At 40.1% G+C, this 17,560-nt stretch overlaps 1 protein-coding gene across 1 annotated transcript; it reads right to left on the bottom strand.

The window, feature by feature from the left end:
• Positions 1 to 10,842: 10,842 nt before the first annotated feature.
• On the bottom strand, positions 10,843 to 14,204 carry LOC142614531 (GABA transporter 1-like). The gene is made up of 7 exons (XM_075787065.1): positions 14,024 to 14,204; positions 13,528 to 13,758; positions 13,082 to 13,179; positions 12,441 to 12,627; positions 12,225 to 12,355; positions 11,543 to 11,776; positions 10,843 to 11,341 (listed from the first exon to the last, which is right to left on the bottom strand). Exons 1-7 carry the CDS (start codon positions 14,133 to 14,135, stop codon positions 10,961 to 10,963), a joined length of 1,374 nt encoding a protein of 457 aa, XP_075643180.1. The 5' UTR covers positions 14,136 to 14,204; the 3' UTR covers positions 10,843 to 10,960.
• Positions 14,205 to 17,560: the final 3,356 nt, after the last annotated feature.

The following is a 17,560-nucleotide window of genomic DNA, read 5'->3' as shown; positions in this document are numbered from 1 at the left end:
TGTTGACAATGAAGTCTGCCTTGAACATGAGCCAACTTATGGGGCAGATAAATGAGCACAAGTGGGTGGAGGAGGACCAAATATAGGGAAAGGGTAAGGCTAAAATGTCCTCGGATAGGAGGAATTCTCAGGGAGGGAGGGGATATCAAGGTAATCGCCCCCGGAGGGAGTTTCCTAATCATCCATCATCCACGGAAGCTCAGTTGGTCAACTCCTTGTTTAAGGAGCCTGTGTACCAAATACTGGAGAAAATTAAGGATGAACCTTATTTTAAGTGGCCTAATAAGATGGGCGAGGACTCGTTCAGAAGAAATCAAAGCCTCTATTGCCATTACCATAAGGACATGGGACATACCACCGAGGATTGCAGAACCCTGTGAGACTACCTGAGCCAGTTGGTGAAGGCAGGGAAGCTCAACCAATTTTTGCCTTAGCCTGCAGAGCAGTTTAATCACCCGGAGGCTGAGTTTAATCGGGGTAAACCTCCTCGGCTAGCGTTGGGTACTATTAATGTGATCTTTGCCAAGCCCGAGGGCAATGTGGGCTCGGGTATTCGAGTTATGTCTGTGGGTGAATGTTGTGATCTGAAGTACAGTGCTCAATCTTCTAAAAGGGCCAAGGGGGTGGTCACCCTTACCCTGGGTTTCTCTGAGAAGGATAAGGAGGGAAATATCTAACCACATGATGACGTACTGGTGGTCACTATTAGGATTGGGGGTTATGATGTAAGGAGGGTGTTGGTTGTTCAGGGATGTGGTGCAGAAATAATGTACCCCGATTTGTACCAGGGATTAAATTTGAAGCCCGAGGACTTGGAAAGGTATGATTCACCATTGGTAGGCTTTGATGGTAGGATGGTGGTCCTCCGAGGAATGATAAGGTTACCAGTACAGGCTGAGGATGAGGAGGTGCAGGTTAACTTCATTGTGGTGGAGGCTTTTTCCCCCTACACAGCTATCCTAGCCAGACCCTGGCTTCACGCTATGGGTGTTGTGTCCTTAACCTTGCATCTTAAGGTTAAGTATCCTACTAATGGGAGAGTGGGAGAATTAGTGGGTAGCCAGGCCACGGCTAGGCAGTGCTTGGTATCAGCAATGACGAGCAGTCTTCGGATCTTGCTATGGTGGTTAAAGATCCAATCCCATAGCAATTAAGGGGCCTCGTACAGGGCAATAGATGGGGACATCTGTAGAGTTGTTTAAGGATCTAGAGAGAGAGTGATTGTAGGATGGGATCAAGAAAAATATTTCCAGGTGGGATCCCAGTTGCCATCCTTGGAAAAAGCAAAGTTGGTGAAGTTTCTAGAGGCCAACATTGATGTATTCGCTTGGAGTACTTATGATGTCCTAGAGGTCGACCCTGGATTTGTATGTCATCAGCTAAACGTTAATCCTCTATGTCATGCAAACAGCCTCCTCGGCGCTCATCCAAGGATCATGCCGAGGCAGTAAGGGTGGAGGTGAACAAGTTGAAGCAGGCTGGAGCTATTAAGGAGATCTTCTATCTCGAGTGGTTGGCCAAAACTATAGTGGTTAAGAAGAAGAATGGGAAGTGGCGAGTTTGTGTGGACATCACTGATTTGAATAAAGTTTGTTCAAAAGACTCTTTCCCCATTCCTAGGATTGACCAGTTGGTAGATGCCACGGTAGGACATCCCCGAATGAGTTTCTTAGACGCCTTCCAAGGTTACCATCAGATACCCCTATCATTACTTGATCAGGAGAAGACATCCTTTCGTGCTCCTAATGGGAACTATCATTATCGTGTGATGCCCTTTGGCCTTAAGAATGCGAGATCCATATATCAAACGTGAATGTTTGAATCACAGCTAGGAAGGAACGTGGAGGCATACATTGATGACATGGTCATGAAGAGCAGGCAGATAGGAGAGCATTTGGCCGACTTGGGGGAGACGTTCTCGGTCTTAAGGAAGCATAGGCTACCGCTAAACACCTCTAAGTGTTCTTTTGGGGTCAGCGGGCAAGTTTTTAGGCTACATGATTACCCACCGTGGGATTGAGGTCAACCCCGAGCAGATTAAGGCTATTAACAACTTACATCCCCCTTGGAACCCCAAGGAGGTGCAGAGGTTGACTGGGATGGCAGCTGCCTTGAATAGATTTATCTCTAGGTCGGCGGACAGATGTCGTCCATTTTTCCAACTTTTTCACAAGTGGAAGGATTTTCAGTGGTCGAAGGAGTGTATAACGGCTTTTGAGGATCTTAAGCAGTACTTGTCAAGTCCTCCAATACTCTCCAGGCCCGAAAGGGAGGAAGTGTTGTACACTTACCTAGCTGTCACGGACTATGCTGTTAGTCTTGTCTTCGTCAGAAGTGAGAATGCGGTCCAGAGGCTTGTCTATTATATCAACAAGTCCTTACAGGAAGCTGAGACACACTATTTATCTTTGGAGAAGTCAGTTTTGGCCATAGTGCACACCACGAGAAAGTTGCCCCATTATTTTTAGGCTCACACTGTGGTGGTGCTCACCTAGCTTCCTTTGCAAGCTCTTTTAAGGAAATCAAACTATACATACATAATTGCTAAGTGGGGAACCATGTTTGGAGCCTATAATGTCAAATACATGCCTCGGATTGCCATAAAGGGGCAAGTTCTGGCAGACTTTGTGGCGTTGTTTACTGAAGGTACAATGGTGAAGGAAGAAAAATGATTGGGGATGATGGTCGCTTCGGTCATTGTCGTCCTCCCTTGGGAGGTTTATATGGATGGGGCATCTAACTGAAAGGGAGCAGGGGTTGGGATTATGTTAATCACTCCCAAGAAGCTAGTAATGAAGAAATCGTTGAGGTTGTATTTCTTGGCTACTAACAACGAGGCTGAGTATGAGGCTCTGTTGGCAGGAGTAGCAATGGTTAAGCAGTTAGAGGGAGATGTGGTGGAGTTGTATTCTGATTCTATGTTGGTGGTAGGTCAGGTTAATGGAGAGTTTGAGGCTTGAGATGAGAGAATGTAGAGGTATCTTGCTAGGGTACAACGTGTTCGGGCTCAATTTAAGAGTTTTGCATTGAAGCAAATCCCTAGGGGGCAGAACTCTCACGTAGATTCTTTGGCCATGTTGGCCACTTCTCTGGGGTCAGGTCTTCCTCAGGTTATGATTGTCGAGGAGATGAATAACTCAAGTCTCACAAGGGTATCCTTAGACGGGGTTTATAGCCTCTATGTGGGGACGAGCTGGATGGACCTCATAGTATCCTTTTTGAAGCAGTGAGTGTTGCCTGAGGACAAGTGTGAAGCAGAGAAGGTGTGTAGAAGTGCCCCTTGCTACTGGCTATTTAGAGACTAGAAGCTGTACAAGTGCTCTCACTCAGGGCCATATTTATTATGTGTGCACCTTGAAGCGGTGGAGCCTTTATTTGGAAGAATTACATGAAGGTATCTGTGGAAGCCACACAGCGCATAGGGCCCTCACCCAAGGATACTGGTGGCCTAGTATGCAAAGAGCCTCCTAGGACTATGCGAAGAAGTGTGACCAATGTTAGAGGTATGCCTTAAACATTCATCAGCTAAGGGGAGTACTAAATCCCATATCCAGCCCTTGGCCATTCACTCAGTGGGGCTTAGACATAGTGAGACCATTTCCTCGGGCTATAGGAAACCAAAGATGGCTCCTCGTCGGTACGGACTATTTCAACAAGTGGGTGGAAGCTGAGCCACTAGCTAACATTAGGGATGTGGATGCTAAGAGGTTCATCTAGAAGAATATTGTCACAAGGTTTGGAGTCCCTCACACACTAATCTCAGATAATGGTCTTCAATTTGACAGTAAAGCCTTTTGAAGATATTGTGGAGAGTTAGGTATAAGGAACATATATTCTACACCTGCCTATCCTCAAGGGAATGGGTAGGCCGAGGCCACCGATAAGATTATAGTATTTGGACTGAAGAAATGATTGGACAATGCTAAAGGAAAGTGGGTGGATGAATTGTCACATGTGCTGTGGACCTATTGCACCACACCCGAAGATTAACGGGAGAGACTCCTTTTTTAATGACTTATGGAGCAAAGGCAGTAATCCTTCTTGAGTTTGGATTCCTAACTTTGAGAACAGATCAGTTCAATATTAAGAAGAACAATTGCTTACTCTAGGATAGCTTGGATGTGGCCGAAGAATGAAGAGAGGTGGCAATGGTAAAAATGACACATTATCAACAGAAATTTAAGCAAGGTTATGATAAAGGGATTAAGTCAAGGCCTCTAGCTCCAGGGGATCTGGTCTTGAGGAAAGTGGTAGGAACAACAAAGAACCCTGCTTGGGGAAAACTGGGTCCTAACTAGGAAGGGCCATATAGGATCACTTCCTTTACTGACATTGGGGCTTATTACTTAGAAGATCTAGATGATAATGTAGTTCCTCGCCCTTGGAATGTAAACAATCTATGACGTTATTATTATTGATGTTATGAACTCTTTTGCTACTCATATCTTTCTCACTTGCGTTTCATTGTGGATGTTTGGCTGCAGCAATCAGTTCATGAAACCTTCTAACTGTTAAACAGAACCTAGGCCTTGTTTGGCTCCTCGGGTCACAAGCCTAGGGTAAATTAACACTGTTTGAAATATTCTAAGTGTTAAACAGAATCTAGGCCTTGTTTGACTCCTCGGATCACAAGCCTAGGGTAAATTAACATTGCACGAAATGTTCTAAGTGTTAAACAAGACCTAGGCCTTGTCTGATTCCTCGAGTCACAAGTCTAGGGTAAATTAACATTGCATGAAATATTCTAAGTGTTAAACAGAACCTAAGCCTTCACAAGCCTAAGGTAAATTAACATTGCACGAAACACTCTAAGTGTTAAACATAACCTAGGCTTTGTTTGGCTCCTCGGGTCATAAGCCTAGGGAAAATTAACACTGTTTGAAAAGCTCTAAGTGTTAAGCAAAACCTAGACCTTGCTTGGTTCCTTGGGCCAGAAATCTAAAATGAGTATTGACTAGAATGTGGGCCTTGAGTGTTTCCTAAGGTTTCAGGATCCACGCTAATGGATCTGCTGTGAATTACCAAGTCCAATTTGCAGCCAGTGTTGGTTGGAATTTCTCCGAAGTCCCATGAGTCATTCTATTAATTTTATTACAAATCACTCCAGATTAGAGATATTTGGTGAATGAATTATAGGTTAATGTGATGAAGTTGCTATAAAAGAGGTACAAGAGTGCAAAAATGAGCTAAAAAAATATAGATCACACAATTAAAGGAGTATGAGATAAGGAATATATTCTACTTCATTAATGTTTGAAAATTTGAGTACAAAAAGAGAAAAAGAAAAAGAAAAAGAAAAATGCCTATTACATTGGAGCCTAATTACAAAATGGCAATCTGTCTCTTGGTCCGAGGTGGAGTTATGCTGACGCTTCCTTCCCTTTTCCCTTCTTCTCCTGGTCTTTATCTTTCTTCTTCTTTTTTTATTGGGCCGCCTTTATTGTTTCCTCCTTCTCTACGTCCACCACTTGGGTCTCTTGGGGTTGCTCTTACTTCTGGTTTTGGGAAGGGGTAGCAGAAGGAGCAGAGGTAGGCTGGTCTAAAAAGGAGGGGGGACGGAGCTAGGATCAACTTGAGGTTGAGAAGGAGTAGGCGCCAAGTGTAAGGCTGGGGGATAGTACACCTTCTTAGGAGCCCTAAGCTTTGATTCAGTACCAACCCCAACAGCACTCACGGCTTGACCCCACACTTCTAGACAGAACGCCCGAGCGACGTCCCTGAGTTGGGCAGTAAGGCTTTCAGCGGCCTTAGTCATGCCCGCGTCATAGGCCGCCTGCTCGGCCTGAGATATCTCCGCCTCTTTAGCCTCCAGTGGTTTCCTTATTTCCTTTAGCTTCACCATGGTCAAAGCCATTTTATTTTTAGCCTTTCTCTGGGCCTCCAATGCTTCAGTAGCTTGCTTTTCAAAACTTTTAAGGGCCGACTCAGTGTTCTTTTGGGCCCTTTCCACCTCGGACAGCTAGGCAAGAGTTTCTTTCAGCTTCTTGTTCGCCTCTGCTTGGGTTTTTTCAACAGCCTCTAGCTTATTTTCGGCCTTTCTTGCCAAGTCCAAAGAGTGGTCTACCCATTCTTCGGCCATAAAGGCGACTTGGATAGACTACAAAGAAATAAAAATAAATAAGTGTCAGTTAAAGTTCTAATAATTTAATATGACAAGCTAAGGAAAGTAATTACGTACCTTATCTAAGTCTTGCTTCAAGGATAGTAAGACCTCGCGCTTCCTAAAGGACCTTAGCTCTGCCATGTCTTCTGGCAAGCATAAGGTCTTCTCTAGACACTCGGCCACCAGGCTTGAGCTTCCCTTTTGGGGGTCCCTTAGATTGGCGTCATCAAGTACTGGGTTGCCAGAGCTGAGGATAAAAAGATGCCTCTAGATAGAAGGCTTCTTAGGTTGGTCTCCCCCATGGTCCTTGGTAGTTCCTGTGGAGGAGGACTTCTTTTGTTGCCCCCTCCCTGTTCGGGCTTCTTTGGAGGGGGGTTGGTGGGAGGATTCGGTAACGTCCCCCTCCTCAGCACCCTTTGTGCCTTTACTTCCTTGGGTTCTTTTTCTTTTCTTGTTCACAGCTTCAACAGACGAGGTGTGCGTTACGGCAGTAGTAGGTGGTTGGGGCACCACCGCCACGGCTGGGATGTTACCCCTAGCATAGGCATTGAGTAGGGTTATAAGGTCGGGCGTTTTCTCTTCATATCTCATGCCTTCTGAGATGTTTGTGGCCTCTTGATTGGCGTTGACTTGTGTGGGTTGTATGCGTCTGCGTGAAATGCTGGTAGTGTCTACGGGGTCTTCCTGTTAATAGAAGACCTCGAAGTCCTTGTTAGTGACTTCCTAGGGGGCAGGCTCGGGTGTGGACTCGTTGGCCTCGTAGTCCGATGGGATGGAGGGCTTTTATGATTAGAGGAGCCTGGCAGCATGTGGTGCTGGTAGTTGGGCATCTTAAGTTCTGGTGGGAGGAGGTTTGAATAGCAGAATGCCTGGGACGGCAATGTCTATTAGAGCTAACCGAGGGTCTTTGGCTTTAATGATGTTCTTCGGGCTTTGTAAACACTTGGTGGAAGGTTTGTATCCTAGGGTGATGTGGGTAGCTCGGAGTTGATCGTCCTTGTGCAGAAAAATCTCAAACCTAAGGATCCGATTTAGGTTTGTGAAGTTAACCAAGTGCTTAGCAGGAGCAGTGTGGTATTTGTCTGCTGAGGAAAACAGTAAGAGTCATGAGTAAAAAAAAAAAAAAAAAAGCAACGAGAAAAAGAAAATTTGCATGTTGATAAACTTAAGTAACGTCCTAAGTGCATCTATGGTCCTCGGGAACTTTACCTAGTTCCCTTTCTTGGGTAGGACAATGTAGTCCATCGTGCTAGTCTCCTAAGATAATGAGGAAGTCCTCGTCCATACTCTTACTTGAGGCAGGTAGGCAGGAGATTAACCTAACAGAGGGGACTTTACATTTGATGTAGTACTTGGTTTTCTTTTTCCCTTTTTGGCAGTTGTATACCCAATTTACGTCATGACAGGTGAGGTTGGTCCCCATTTTCCTATTTAGCATATCTATGCACCCAAGGACCCTAAAGACATTTGGGGAGCATTATGTGGGGGTCAACCTATAGTTTATTAGGTAGTCCCTAGTAACCCTTCCTATAGGAAGTTCCATCATGCCTTCAATGAAGGCAATCATAGGAATGACCATGGATTAGGAGGTCTGTTCAAGACCAGCCATTTACCGTATTCACAATGTCAAATTTCAACATTATGGGAATCCTATATTGTGCCCTAAAAACAGCCATAGCCTCGGGAGTGTCCATTAACTTAGCGTATCTACCCATGGATTTTGATAGTATGAAAGAGTAAACCTGTATGAAAAAGAAATGTGAAGATGAACACGCCTACAAGCAAAGGGAAGAATTCTTCTCGAGAGCTTGCTTCAATTTAGATTGCCAGAATGCATAAATGAGCTCCAGCTAGCCCTAAGTCCTCCTTTTATAGGAGTAAAATTGGGCAGTAAATTTTTCTCTCATAACTAAGGGAAAATAAGGACCATACGATCCTAATCAAGTCATAAAACGTGGGGAGACAAGCAGCCACTTGATGCCATAAATGTGAGATCGTAGATTTCGAAGCGTCAGGAGCGTGCTAGAAGTAGGTGAAAGGACGTTACCATGTGGGAATGCGCATGGCACGTATATCGTTGGCTCGTGTAACTAAAACTTCGTTTTTACCTCATGGTTAATAGCAAAAGTTTTAGGGGGCTATTGTGGGTGCCTGAGGATCGAGGATGAAGTTTAAGAGTCGTAGTATGGGGTGACAATGCCACGGGCCACGGGCCCAAAGAGGAGGGTTGCTTGGGGAGGTGAAGAGATAAGTCAAAAGTACTCTGAGGCGTACCAAGTGGGAATAAAAGATAATGGGGGGAAGTTTCTAGTTTGGGTAGCCTATAGCCTTTGCATTGAATGCTCTGCATCTAACCTCCTGGCCGCATTAAATGGTGGACAACAGCTTTATCAGTTGCATTAATAAGGAAGTGACCTGAACAGTGCTAGTCACAGCTAAGCAAATGCTTTCCACCACCTTCTTCAAATGGAAAAAGAGACAAGTGTCATGAGGGGAGGCTAGTTAGGAAGGGATGGATGGCCAAGATGTGAAGTAGGGGAGAGTATATAAGGAAAATAAGGTTTTCAAAGAAAAGGATTGGCCAAAAAGAGAGATGATTGTAACAAGATCAGAGAGAGACGAACTTGAATAGTACATTTCTCTATGTAGTTTTGGCCTCCTCAAGCAAGCTTATATTAATGTACTGATCTACATATTTTATAAAAGAAAGCCTTCCTCCCTTATTCTCATCCTTGGGCTAAGCCTCTCTTGTTGTTTGATTCCCTCTCTAAAAAATTTATTGATTTGGGCCTAAGTTGCACCCTGCAAGCTCACTATTTTAAGTGGGCTTGGGCTGACGGAATTTTTGATCCTTACAATTGTCATAATTAATGAACATTTTTTACACTATTTTGATATCAATTTAAGTTATGGTAGTCACGGTAAAATTCAATCCAACTTTTCTCGATTGATATGGTAGCTCGAGACCCTGTTTAGCATGGTTATGCCGAATAGATAAACAGTTAATTGCATGATTGACTGTCAACTCCAAAGTCCAACCTAGGATTGTTATCCCCACGAGTAAAACTAGAATTACAACAAAAATTCACTAACATTTCATTACAATATCCAATTTGCCTATCAACTCAAACGAGTTATTAAAAAATATCTTAAGCGTTAAAAAGGTGGTTCATTGCATGTGTTTATCATTTAGTATAGAAGTACAATCAATTGTATCACGTGGGAACAAGTTCTTGTTTTTCATGTGACAAAGATTGTACATTTGGGAAAAGGTCAATGGGCACATGGTGGTGTTGCAAAAATATTACACAAATAATATACTTTTGTGATCATGTGAAGTAGAAAACAATAAGAAGTTATTAGGTACAATACCTTTCAAATGCATAAATAATCAAGAACAATTAAATATACGCACAAATTGGATGAATGCAAAATGATAAATGTAAATATAATCAAGGTTAGTGTTTGACACTATCTTCTTAATTAAGATCGATTTCATCCCACACACTATTTCATTAGTAGCATTTTGAGACTCATGGACATAGACATTTGCCTCTCAAGATATAATAATTAACAACTCGCAGAAGAAGTACTGCAATCTTCGTGCACAATGAACATTATTGTGTCTCCCTCTTTCTGAATGACTCTATTCATGAATGAAAAAATCTAACCAAAATAATGAACAAGGGACTCCTATTTATAGACACATTTGCACCTGTTTATAAAAGATTGCGATAGTGAACAAACACATCGTTCCACTTTGTTTTGGAAACTCACTATAAACAATTATAAATTAAATATTAATTAAATACTAAACGGATTGGGTCCAATTCAATAGCCAACTTGCTTATATATATAGGCCCATCGAAAGTCCCCTTCATTTTCTATGTGAAGCTCAAGGATTTTCACTACTTTTAGAAGTCAATTTTTTAATTACTCCCTAATGGATTTTGGGCAAGTAATCACAGAAGAGAGCACATCCGAACTCGGATCTGACATGTGGTTCTCACATTTATTTTGGCTCAAAAAGTTAGCCACCCAAACACTTAGCTTATAACCATTTTTCCAACAGGTGGAACATCAACAATGTTGCTGACCAAGGTAGTCAAAGCGTCCAAAATGATCTCGCTCAAGATCAGTTGAGGATTGACTGCCACTTTGGAGCAATAAGTGAAAGACATGGTGCAAGCTTGCAACAACTTCTACAGTAAAATAATGACCTGATACTATACATTCTTCAAAACAAGTGAACAACGGGCATGATGAGGCTGAAAGGAAAATGGGAGATTTATAGATGAAAATAACCAAAACAAAGTGTATAAAATTGATCATTATGTCCATTAATTCCATCACTGTTCACTGACATTATGACTGAAAATCAGGAAATGTTCACCTAATAATGTCATTAGAGCCTAGCTAGTACACAAATTGGACTTCAGAAATCTGTTGAGGTAAGAGAGTCAATACTTTTAACATGTTTACCTTATGAATAAAAGTTTCTTTTTTCCTCCCTTATTTAAGCGTTGGAGAGGCCTTGACTGGCAACACATTGGTGTCACTTCGATAACGTGATTCATTAAAAGTGTTAATCATGTCTGACCTTATAATCAATTGTATCATCTGTAATAACAATTTTAGAGGATCTTAATTCACCATGCTTTCTTTCTTCTATTAAGCCCTGTACTGTGTAATGCATGAAATTCTATTCTTAAAAGGATGCTCATTCCCTTGATCCCTAGTTCATATAAATGTATGTTGGAAACCAATATATATAGATTTCTAGTTCCAGACATTCTTAAGAATCATACATGATACATTGTTCTGGTTCTTCTACTACATCTGCTACACTACATATTTTTACACATTAGCAAACAAACGATATGCTTTGGCATCGATAACTATTTGTCGAACTGATGCTATTGCACCTATGGCGGACAAAGCTGTAGATGCTACTGCAATGAACGTGTTACCCCAAAAAACTAGGCCACGCTTTGAGGGCTTGAAAGTCACATTGTAGACAACCATGGGGAAAATAAAATCTAGAGGAATACATCCAAATGCCCCAAAAACAGCCATGATATCTCCAAAGAAAGGTAGCATAGCCGCAATTAATGTACCTATAATCACTGATAGTGACCGGGAAAGCAACCTTGGCACAACGTTACGATAGGAAAATTGATCCATTTTGGGGTCTGCAAACCACTTTTCAAACACTTCATTTGTTGGTTGCAAGTAAACCTGCATTTTAACCAATTTGTAATAGTCATGAAAGTTAATGCTGCCATATTTGAGGGAAGGATTGTGAAGATTACAGAATGACATGACAATGAATATGATTGGTGCTACGTCAATAACATAATATACAAATGTCTGAAAATCTGTAAACATCAGTTTAATTTTTTGGCATTATCAAGCTAAATATTTATGAGTTGGGCTTACCACTGTGACAGCTGATATTTGCAGAAGAATGAAAATATTGGTCATCAAGAGAAACCAAGTTGGTAGCAAAGGCTGTCCATTACCCATAAAATTTGAAAGAACAGTCCCCATGGCCTGATTGCCAAATGCCCAATACCCAGAGATTGCAACGCTGAAAAAAGTTACGAGTATAACAGAGTAACAGAGGCATAAACCTTTGAACATTTTACCCTTGACTGGAGGAGCTATAGTTGCCTGTGAATGGAAGAAATATAAGGAAACTTCGTTCTATTTCTCACTTATAATCAATGGCATTGAAGTATTTAGAATCTAACTTTGATCAAGACATTAGGAGAAAGTATTTTTGTTAACAGTAATACAAGTTATCAATGTAACAATTAACCCAATGAATAAATACCACATGGAAAGTTGGTGAGACCAATTTTGACTAAAGATTTGAAAATTGAATCATATGGTATTCATTGTTCTATTAGACTTGATAGAACTGTTACAAGGGATACTTTCTTGCATACTAAAATTGTAGTTAGGTGCAAGTTATATCACAATTTAACTGGAATTTCAGTTTGTTTAACTTATGTATAAGCTCAAAATAAAGAAAAGGGAATAAAATAGGATTTGTTTTTTCTTTCTTTCCTCAAAATATTTTTCTTGGCAACAAATTAATGTAGGGGCAGAACTAAACCTGTATTTCAGGAATAATTCCACAGGCATATGTAGTAGCAATGATTGAAACAGCATTAACACCACCAAAAACACGATTTACCCCGGAGCTATTTAAGGAATAGTCCCTAGTAGGAGCATTCTTGGAATATCCTGTAAAAGCAGTGTATGTCTCAATGTCTGTGATATTCATATTCGGAGACATGTTTTCATGTAAATTGTGGTGTTGAAGTCTTACCGACGTGTATGGAACCGGCTGTGACACAAGCACTGAAAGCAAGGCAAAGGGTTAGAGAGACAAGATTGATATGCCTCAGCGAGTGGAAGGATGGAATTTGTGCTAAAAACAGCATTAGTACTCCAAAAATACTAATAAACTGGTAAAGCTTCATAGTCCCATTTGGGTTATGGAGCAGGTAAATGAACTGCCAAAAAGAAAAATTAAGAGTTAGTAACAAGAAAAATAGAGAATTTTGTATATGGAATCTGTTCTCGGAAAGTTTCATTATGATCTTTTTCATTGTCTAGATTATAGTCCAAAAGGAGAATCTAATTTTCTTCAGACATTTCATTATTTGTTTTGAGATGAATAATTTATCTTCTTTTACCTTATGGTGATAAAAGGATTAGTATTTGTGCATATCAAGTATCAACTAGCTTATTAGAAAAGTTTCTAACCTATATCAACCAAACAAAGAAGATTACTTGGTCACGTGGGATTTGGTAGGTCTTAGATTCAAAATTTACCAACAAATGAAAAAAAAAGGTTAGAAAATTGGAACATATCTTAAAAGTATGGACTTCCTTATAAGTCATCATATTCAACTAAAAGAATGTAAGAGTACATGATAATAAAAATGGTAAACTGACACAACTGACCTTAAGGCTTTGCCCTCCCAGAAGGCTGCCAGCCACAACTGCGCCGTAGCATATCCCAAATTGAAGTGGCCCAACAACATATTTGCCCCATCTAGGTCCTGCCAATGCCAACAGATATATCTTGGACAATTTAGCATCAGTTACCAAAGCCTCAAATACCCACAAGAAAATATATAAAAAAGAGCGGAAATGCATAAAAGTAACAATTTTTTTTCATTATAAACCCAGCAGGAAAAGAAAAATCATCAAGTATTGGTTCTTTTTCCAAATCAAACTTCCCTTAAAATCTTAAAAAGCTTTTTAACTCTTTCTATAATATCTTGAACATGGAAGAAAAACTTGGTATAGAGAAGGAAATGACACACACACACACACACATATATATATATATATATATATATATATGAGCAGTGTACAAAATATAATCGTATATATTATATACCCACCTAAAACATCACTAGCCACGTCCCTAAACCGAAGCTGGCGCTGACCAAGTTGTGCATGGTGTTCCAAAACCGCAGATAGAAGATTGTAGGAATAGAAAGTTACTAAACCTGCAAGGATTAAGCATACAACTCCTCCAACCCAGCCTAGCAAGCTTAGAGCAAAGGGAAGACTCAGAAGCACCGGTGCTACGATTGATGTGGTCAAATGGTATCCACAGTGCAACCATGATCCTAATGATACCACAAAATTTACAACAAACCTTAGAATATTATATAGTTTAGGACCCATCATCATTAATCATATTTAGAATATATTACTACATGAAGCTAGAAAGTACAGAATAAAAAAAGGGAAAAATTGTCATGTACTGTTACAACATGTGAAGCTCTATTTCTACAGGTCAAAGTTCTCCTAGAATGGTCATGAAGTGCTAATGAAAGCATGTGAAAGATCTGTTGTGAACTGGGGGAAAAGAAAAGAAAAGAACTTACAAACCTTTGGATTTGAGGACAAACAAAGCTCCAGCGTCGAGCTGTTTGGGAGGGTGAATACCATTTTCCTTGCCAAATATGGAATCAATGGAGGAGTCTGGAACCACAGCTGCCATCTCTTAAGAGCTAGGTGAATGAGTGGTATACCATTTGTGCAATAAAGTTCTAGTATAGGAGGATAATGACAAATGAGGATATTAATGTATAGAAATGAAATAAAAAAGTTGTCACTGTTAGTCAACTGGTCACTATAGGCTGCTAATAAATATTGATAATCATGTCATGTTTGACTCAATGCAGGGACAACATATATAAAACATAGACTTTTATGTATTTATCTAGTGTAGTTGATAGCTGTTTTGGAAGACTCATGCCAAGTGCACACGTGCAAATAGCCAACCAATATACTAGCTACTACTTATTCAGTACTTATATGGTTTATTTTATTTTATTTTTAAATCCATTAAAGATTCTATGGGATTATTAATGACATAAACATGGACTTAACTATAATATTCATGATTAAATTTGTGAGTAGGAATAATTGTTCAAGTATATAATAAGAGCAAACCTCTTTTCTGCAATTGACTCATATGCATAGTTGCTAAATGACTCTCGTACTAGAGGAATTAGTGATTGAACCAGGATTTTAGTTTAGGGAAGGTCAAAAGCAAAATTAATCTAAAAAATATTAATAGATGTACGTTAATGACAAAAAATAAATAATAGTAAGCTAATGTAGTTTTTATATTTATTATTTTGTGTAAAATATGAGACCCACTAACTAAAATATTGTGAGAGAATTGTGAAATGGTGGGACAAGATAAACATCATCGCTATGAAAGCCTTTTATTAAGGATGAAAGAACAAAAATTCACAAGTTTCCCCAAATCTATCAGCTCATTCATGGATATTAAAAAAAATTGTAAATTATGGTAGGTCTGTGTGGGAGATGATAAACTAATTTTAAAATGTTGTAAAATTGTGACTTTTTTTTTTTGGAGAAGTCATGTTACATGCTGGCTTTTTTCAATGACAAAAGGTTATTTGTAATGCATTTATTGGTGATATGTTGTTTTCTAGGTTTTCATGTAAGTTGGGATAGTGTACTTGTGCCTCTCCTTGAAGACTGAAAGCTGCATCAATTAGAGATCTCACGGCTTGGAGGCAACCATCTCACGACCTAAAGCTACTTGTGAAGTCCATGTGACAGGTGTTTGTCTGAGAGTGCAATCGTGCACCTCATGACCATCTCGTGACCTTAAGGGGCGAACAGGTCACGAGTTGCACGATCTCTGTACTCTACAATTGCACCTACCACTGCCATTCTGCCAGCACACACTCATATAGCTGTGGGGCGTGTGTGGGCGCAAGCACCCGCGACAGATTTGTGGGAAGTACGCATTGGCCTAGGGTGGACCATGGCATAGAAAAATAATGGAGTCGCCACCTAGATTAGGTTTAGGAACCATAAATGTAGCGCCTTTCGTGAAAGGACTAATATTTTACCAGAGCACGTGTCTAGAGTTTATGTATGGGGATGGGAAGGTATAAGGCACCCAACCCCGACCTATGGGTTGACTTTCACTCATTGTGTTCCAAATCTTAATCTCATTAAAGGTAAATTCAATATTATCACTCTAACTCACACATAGTCTAGCATGCATCTAAACATATAAACATGGCATAATCATCCTAAAACCTAGCATTCACCTCTCATGGCATCATAACATACATAACCCAAGGGAAAAAACATGTAAAGGCATAGCATTCAAACTAAGCATGTTCATGTTCCTCAATCAAACCAAGGTTATAACCAAACAATGCATGTTCATGTAAATGCATGACTTACCTCATTGCATCATGGCACCTATGCATCGATGCATGTTCATGGTATTCAAACAATCTATAAACCTAATAAGCATAAAAGAGATAAAACAAACAAAAATAAAACAGAGAAGCAAAGACTCAAAGACAGCCAAAAAAGGCTAAACAAAGGCTAAACACATGAACATGACCAAAGAAAAATAAAAAGAAAATAAAATTAGGGTTTCTGGGTTTGAGTATGCGCGCGCATACATAGGGCATGCGTGCCCAGCCCTACTATATGCATATGCATACTACGAGTATGCGTACACATGCAAGCAACATGCGCATGCATATACGCCCAAGAACCCTAATCCAGAAATTGCAGAACAGAAACTTAGAAAGCAAGAAATCTAACAACCTAACAGCTTCAAATATAAGCATGAAATAAATCTAAACTAAACAAACAAATTAGACAATATAAAAACATATATAAACAAAGAAAAATAAAAGAAAAGAGAAGAGCCAAAGTTAAAAAATTTACCTCAATGCTAGAACTCTTTTAGAGCTTGATTTTGACCATTCCCTTCAGTCAATGTATTCACAACCAATTCAAAAATGAGTTAGTGAACTTAGAACTTAAAGATCAAGACTAAAATACGTCCCAATCAAACAAAATTTGACTTGAGGATGTTTTGTGAAAAACTTCATCTTTGATCCACTATTTTTTAGTGAATCTTATATGTTTTACCACAAGAATTTGTCCTCCTCTGAAAATCTACCATTTCAGGCTTTATATAGTTGAAAATAGGGGTTTGGAGAGCCTCCCAGAAGATGTGAAATTCGTTCCAAACCAAGTTTTAATGCAGAAAACTTTTCCTTTCTGGTTTTTGGAACCCTAGCATGTGCATGCATGCCCGTGTACGCGTACACATGCATAAAGCATACGCATGCAGAGCTTGAGCATGTGTGCGCATATGCGTGGATGCATACTCATAACCTAGGGTTTCCATGGCCTTTCTTTTCCAAAAATAGATTTATTCTTCCAAAAATAAATTATATTTTTTACAAATACTTTCCTCAAGTCAATTTTCATTTGATCGAGCCCTAAACCAACCTTAGGCTTCTAACATCATTGTGGAACAGAGACTTGAGTCGTAAGGGGTACAAAATGTGGTGTCTACAGCAAGGCAAGAGGCTTTCGATAAGTATTGAACAAACTATAAAAACCCTAAGGGTGCCAAGAGAGTGAAGCCATTCCTTTGTATGAAAAGAGAGGGCTTTTTCTTTAGAGAAAAACCAAGTTTCCATCTCCCTTTTCCATCTCTTTCATTCCATTGATAGAGATTCTGTAAACGCATTCCTCATCCACAAACACTTAATTGTGAGTGAGTGAATAGCTAAGGAAATGTAAGAGGCCACATTCTAAATCCAATCTTCATTGGTGGTGATTCCAATGGAGCTTCAATGGGGGGTCTCCGGTAAGCTAGGAAGAGAAAGGACTTGAAGAAGTTGGTTGGTAGCTAGAGCTTGGAAGGCTCAAGTACATGTAGGAGTTTGGGTTTAGAGGGTTCATTGTGTCCTTATGTACTGCAACTATCTTGTCTAGTGGAGATTTTCGATGGGTGGTTAGGGGAGAAGCTTTTATGCTCGGGGCTCAGGTTTTCCTCTTCCATAACACTTGTGGTGTTATGTGTGGTTTACTTGTTTCTCTCTCTCTCTATTTCCTTTAGCT

The sequence above is a fragment of the Castanea sativa genome, chromosome 11, assembly GCF_040712315.1.
Source record: "Castanea sativa cultivar Marrone di Chiusa Pesio chromosome 11, ASM4071231v1".
NCBI classification, from domain to species: Eukaryota; Viridiplantae; Streptophyta; class Magnoliopsida; order Fagales; family Fagaceae; genus Castanea; species Castanea sativa.
This window is presented reverse-complemented; position numbering and strand designations above follow the sequence as displayed.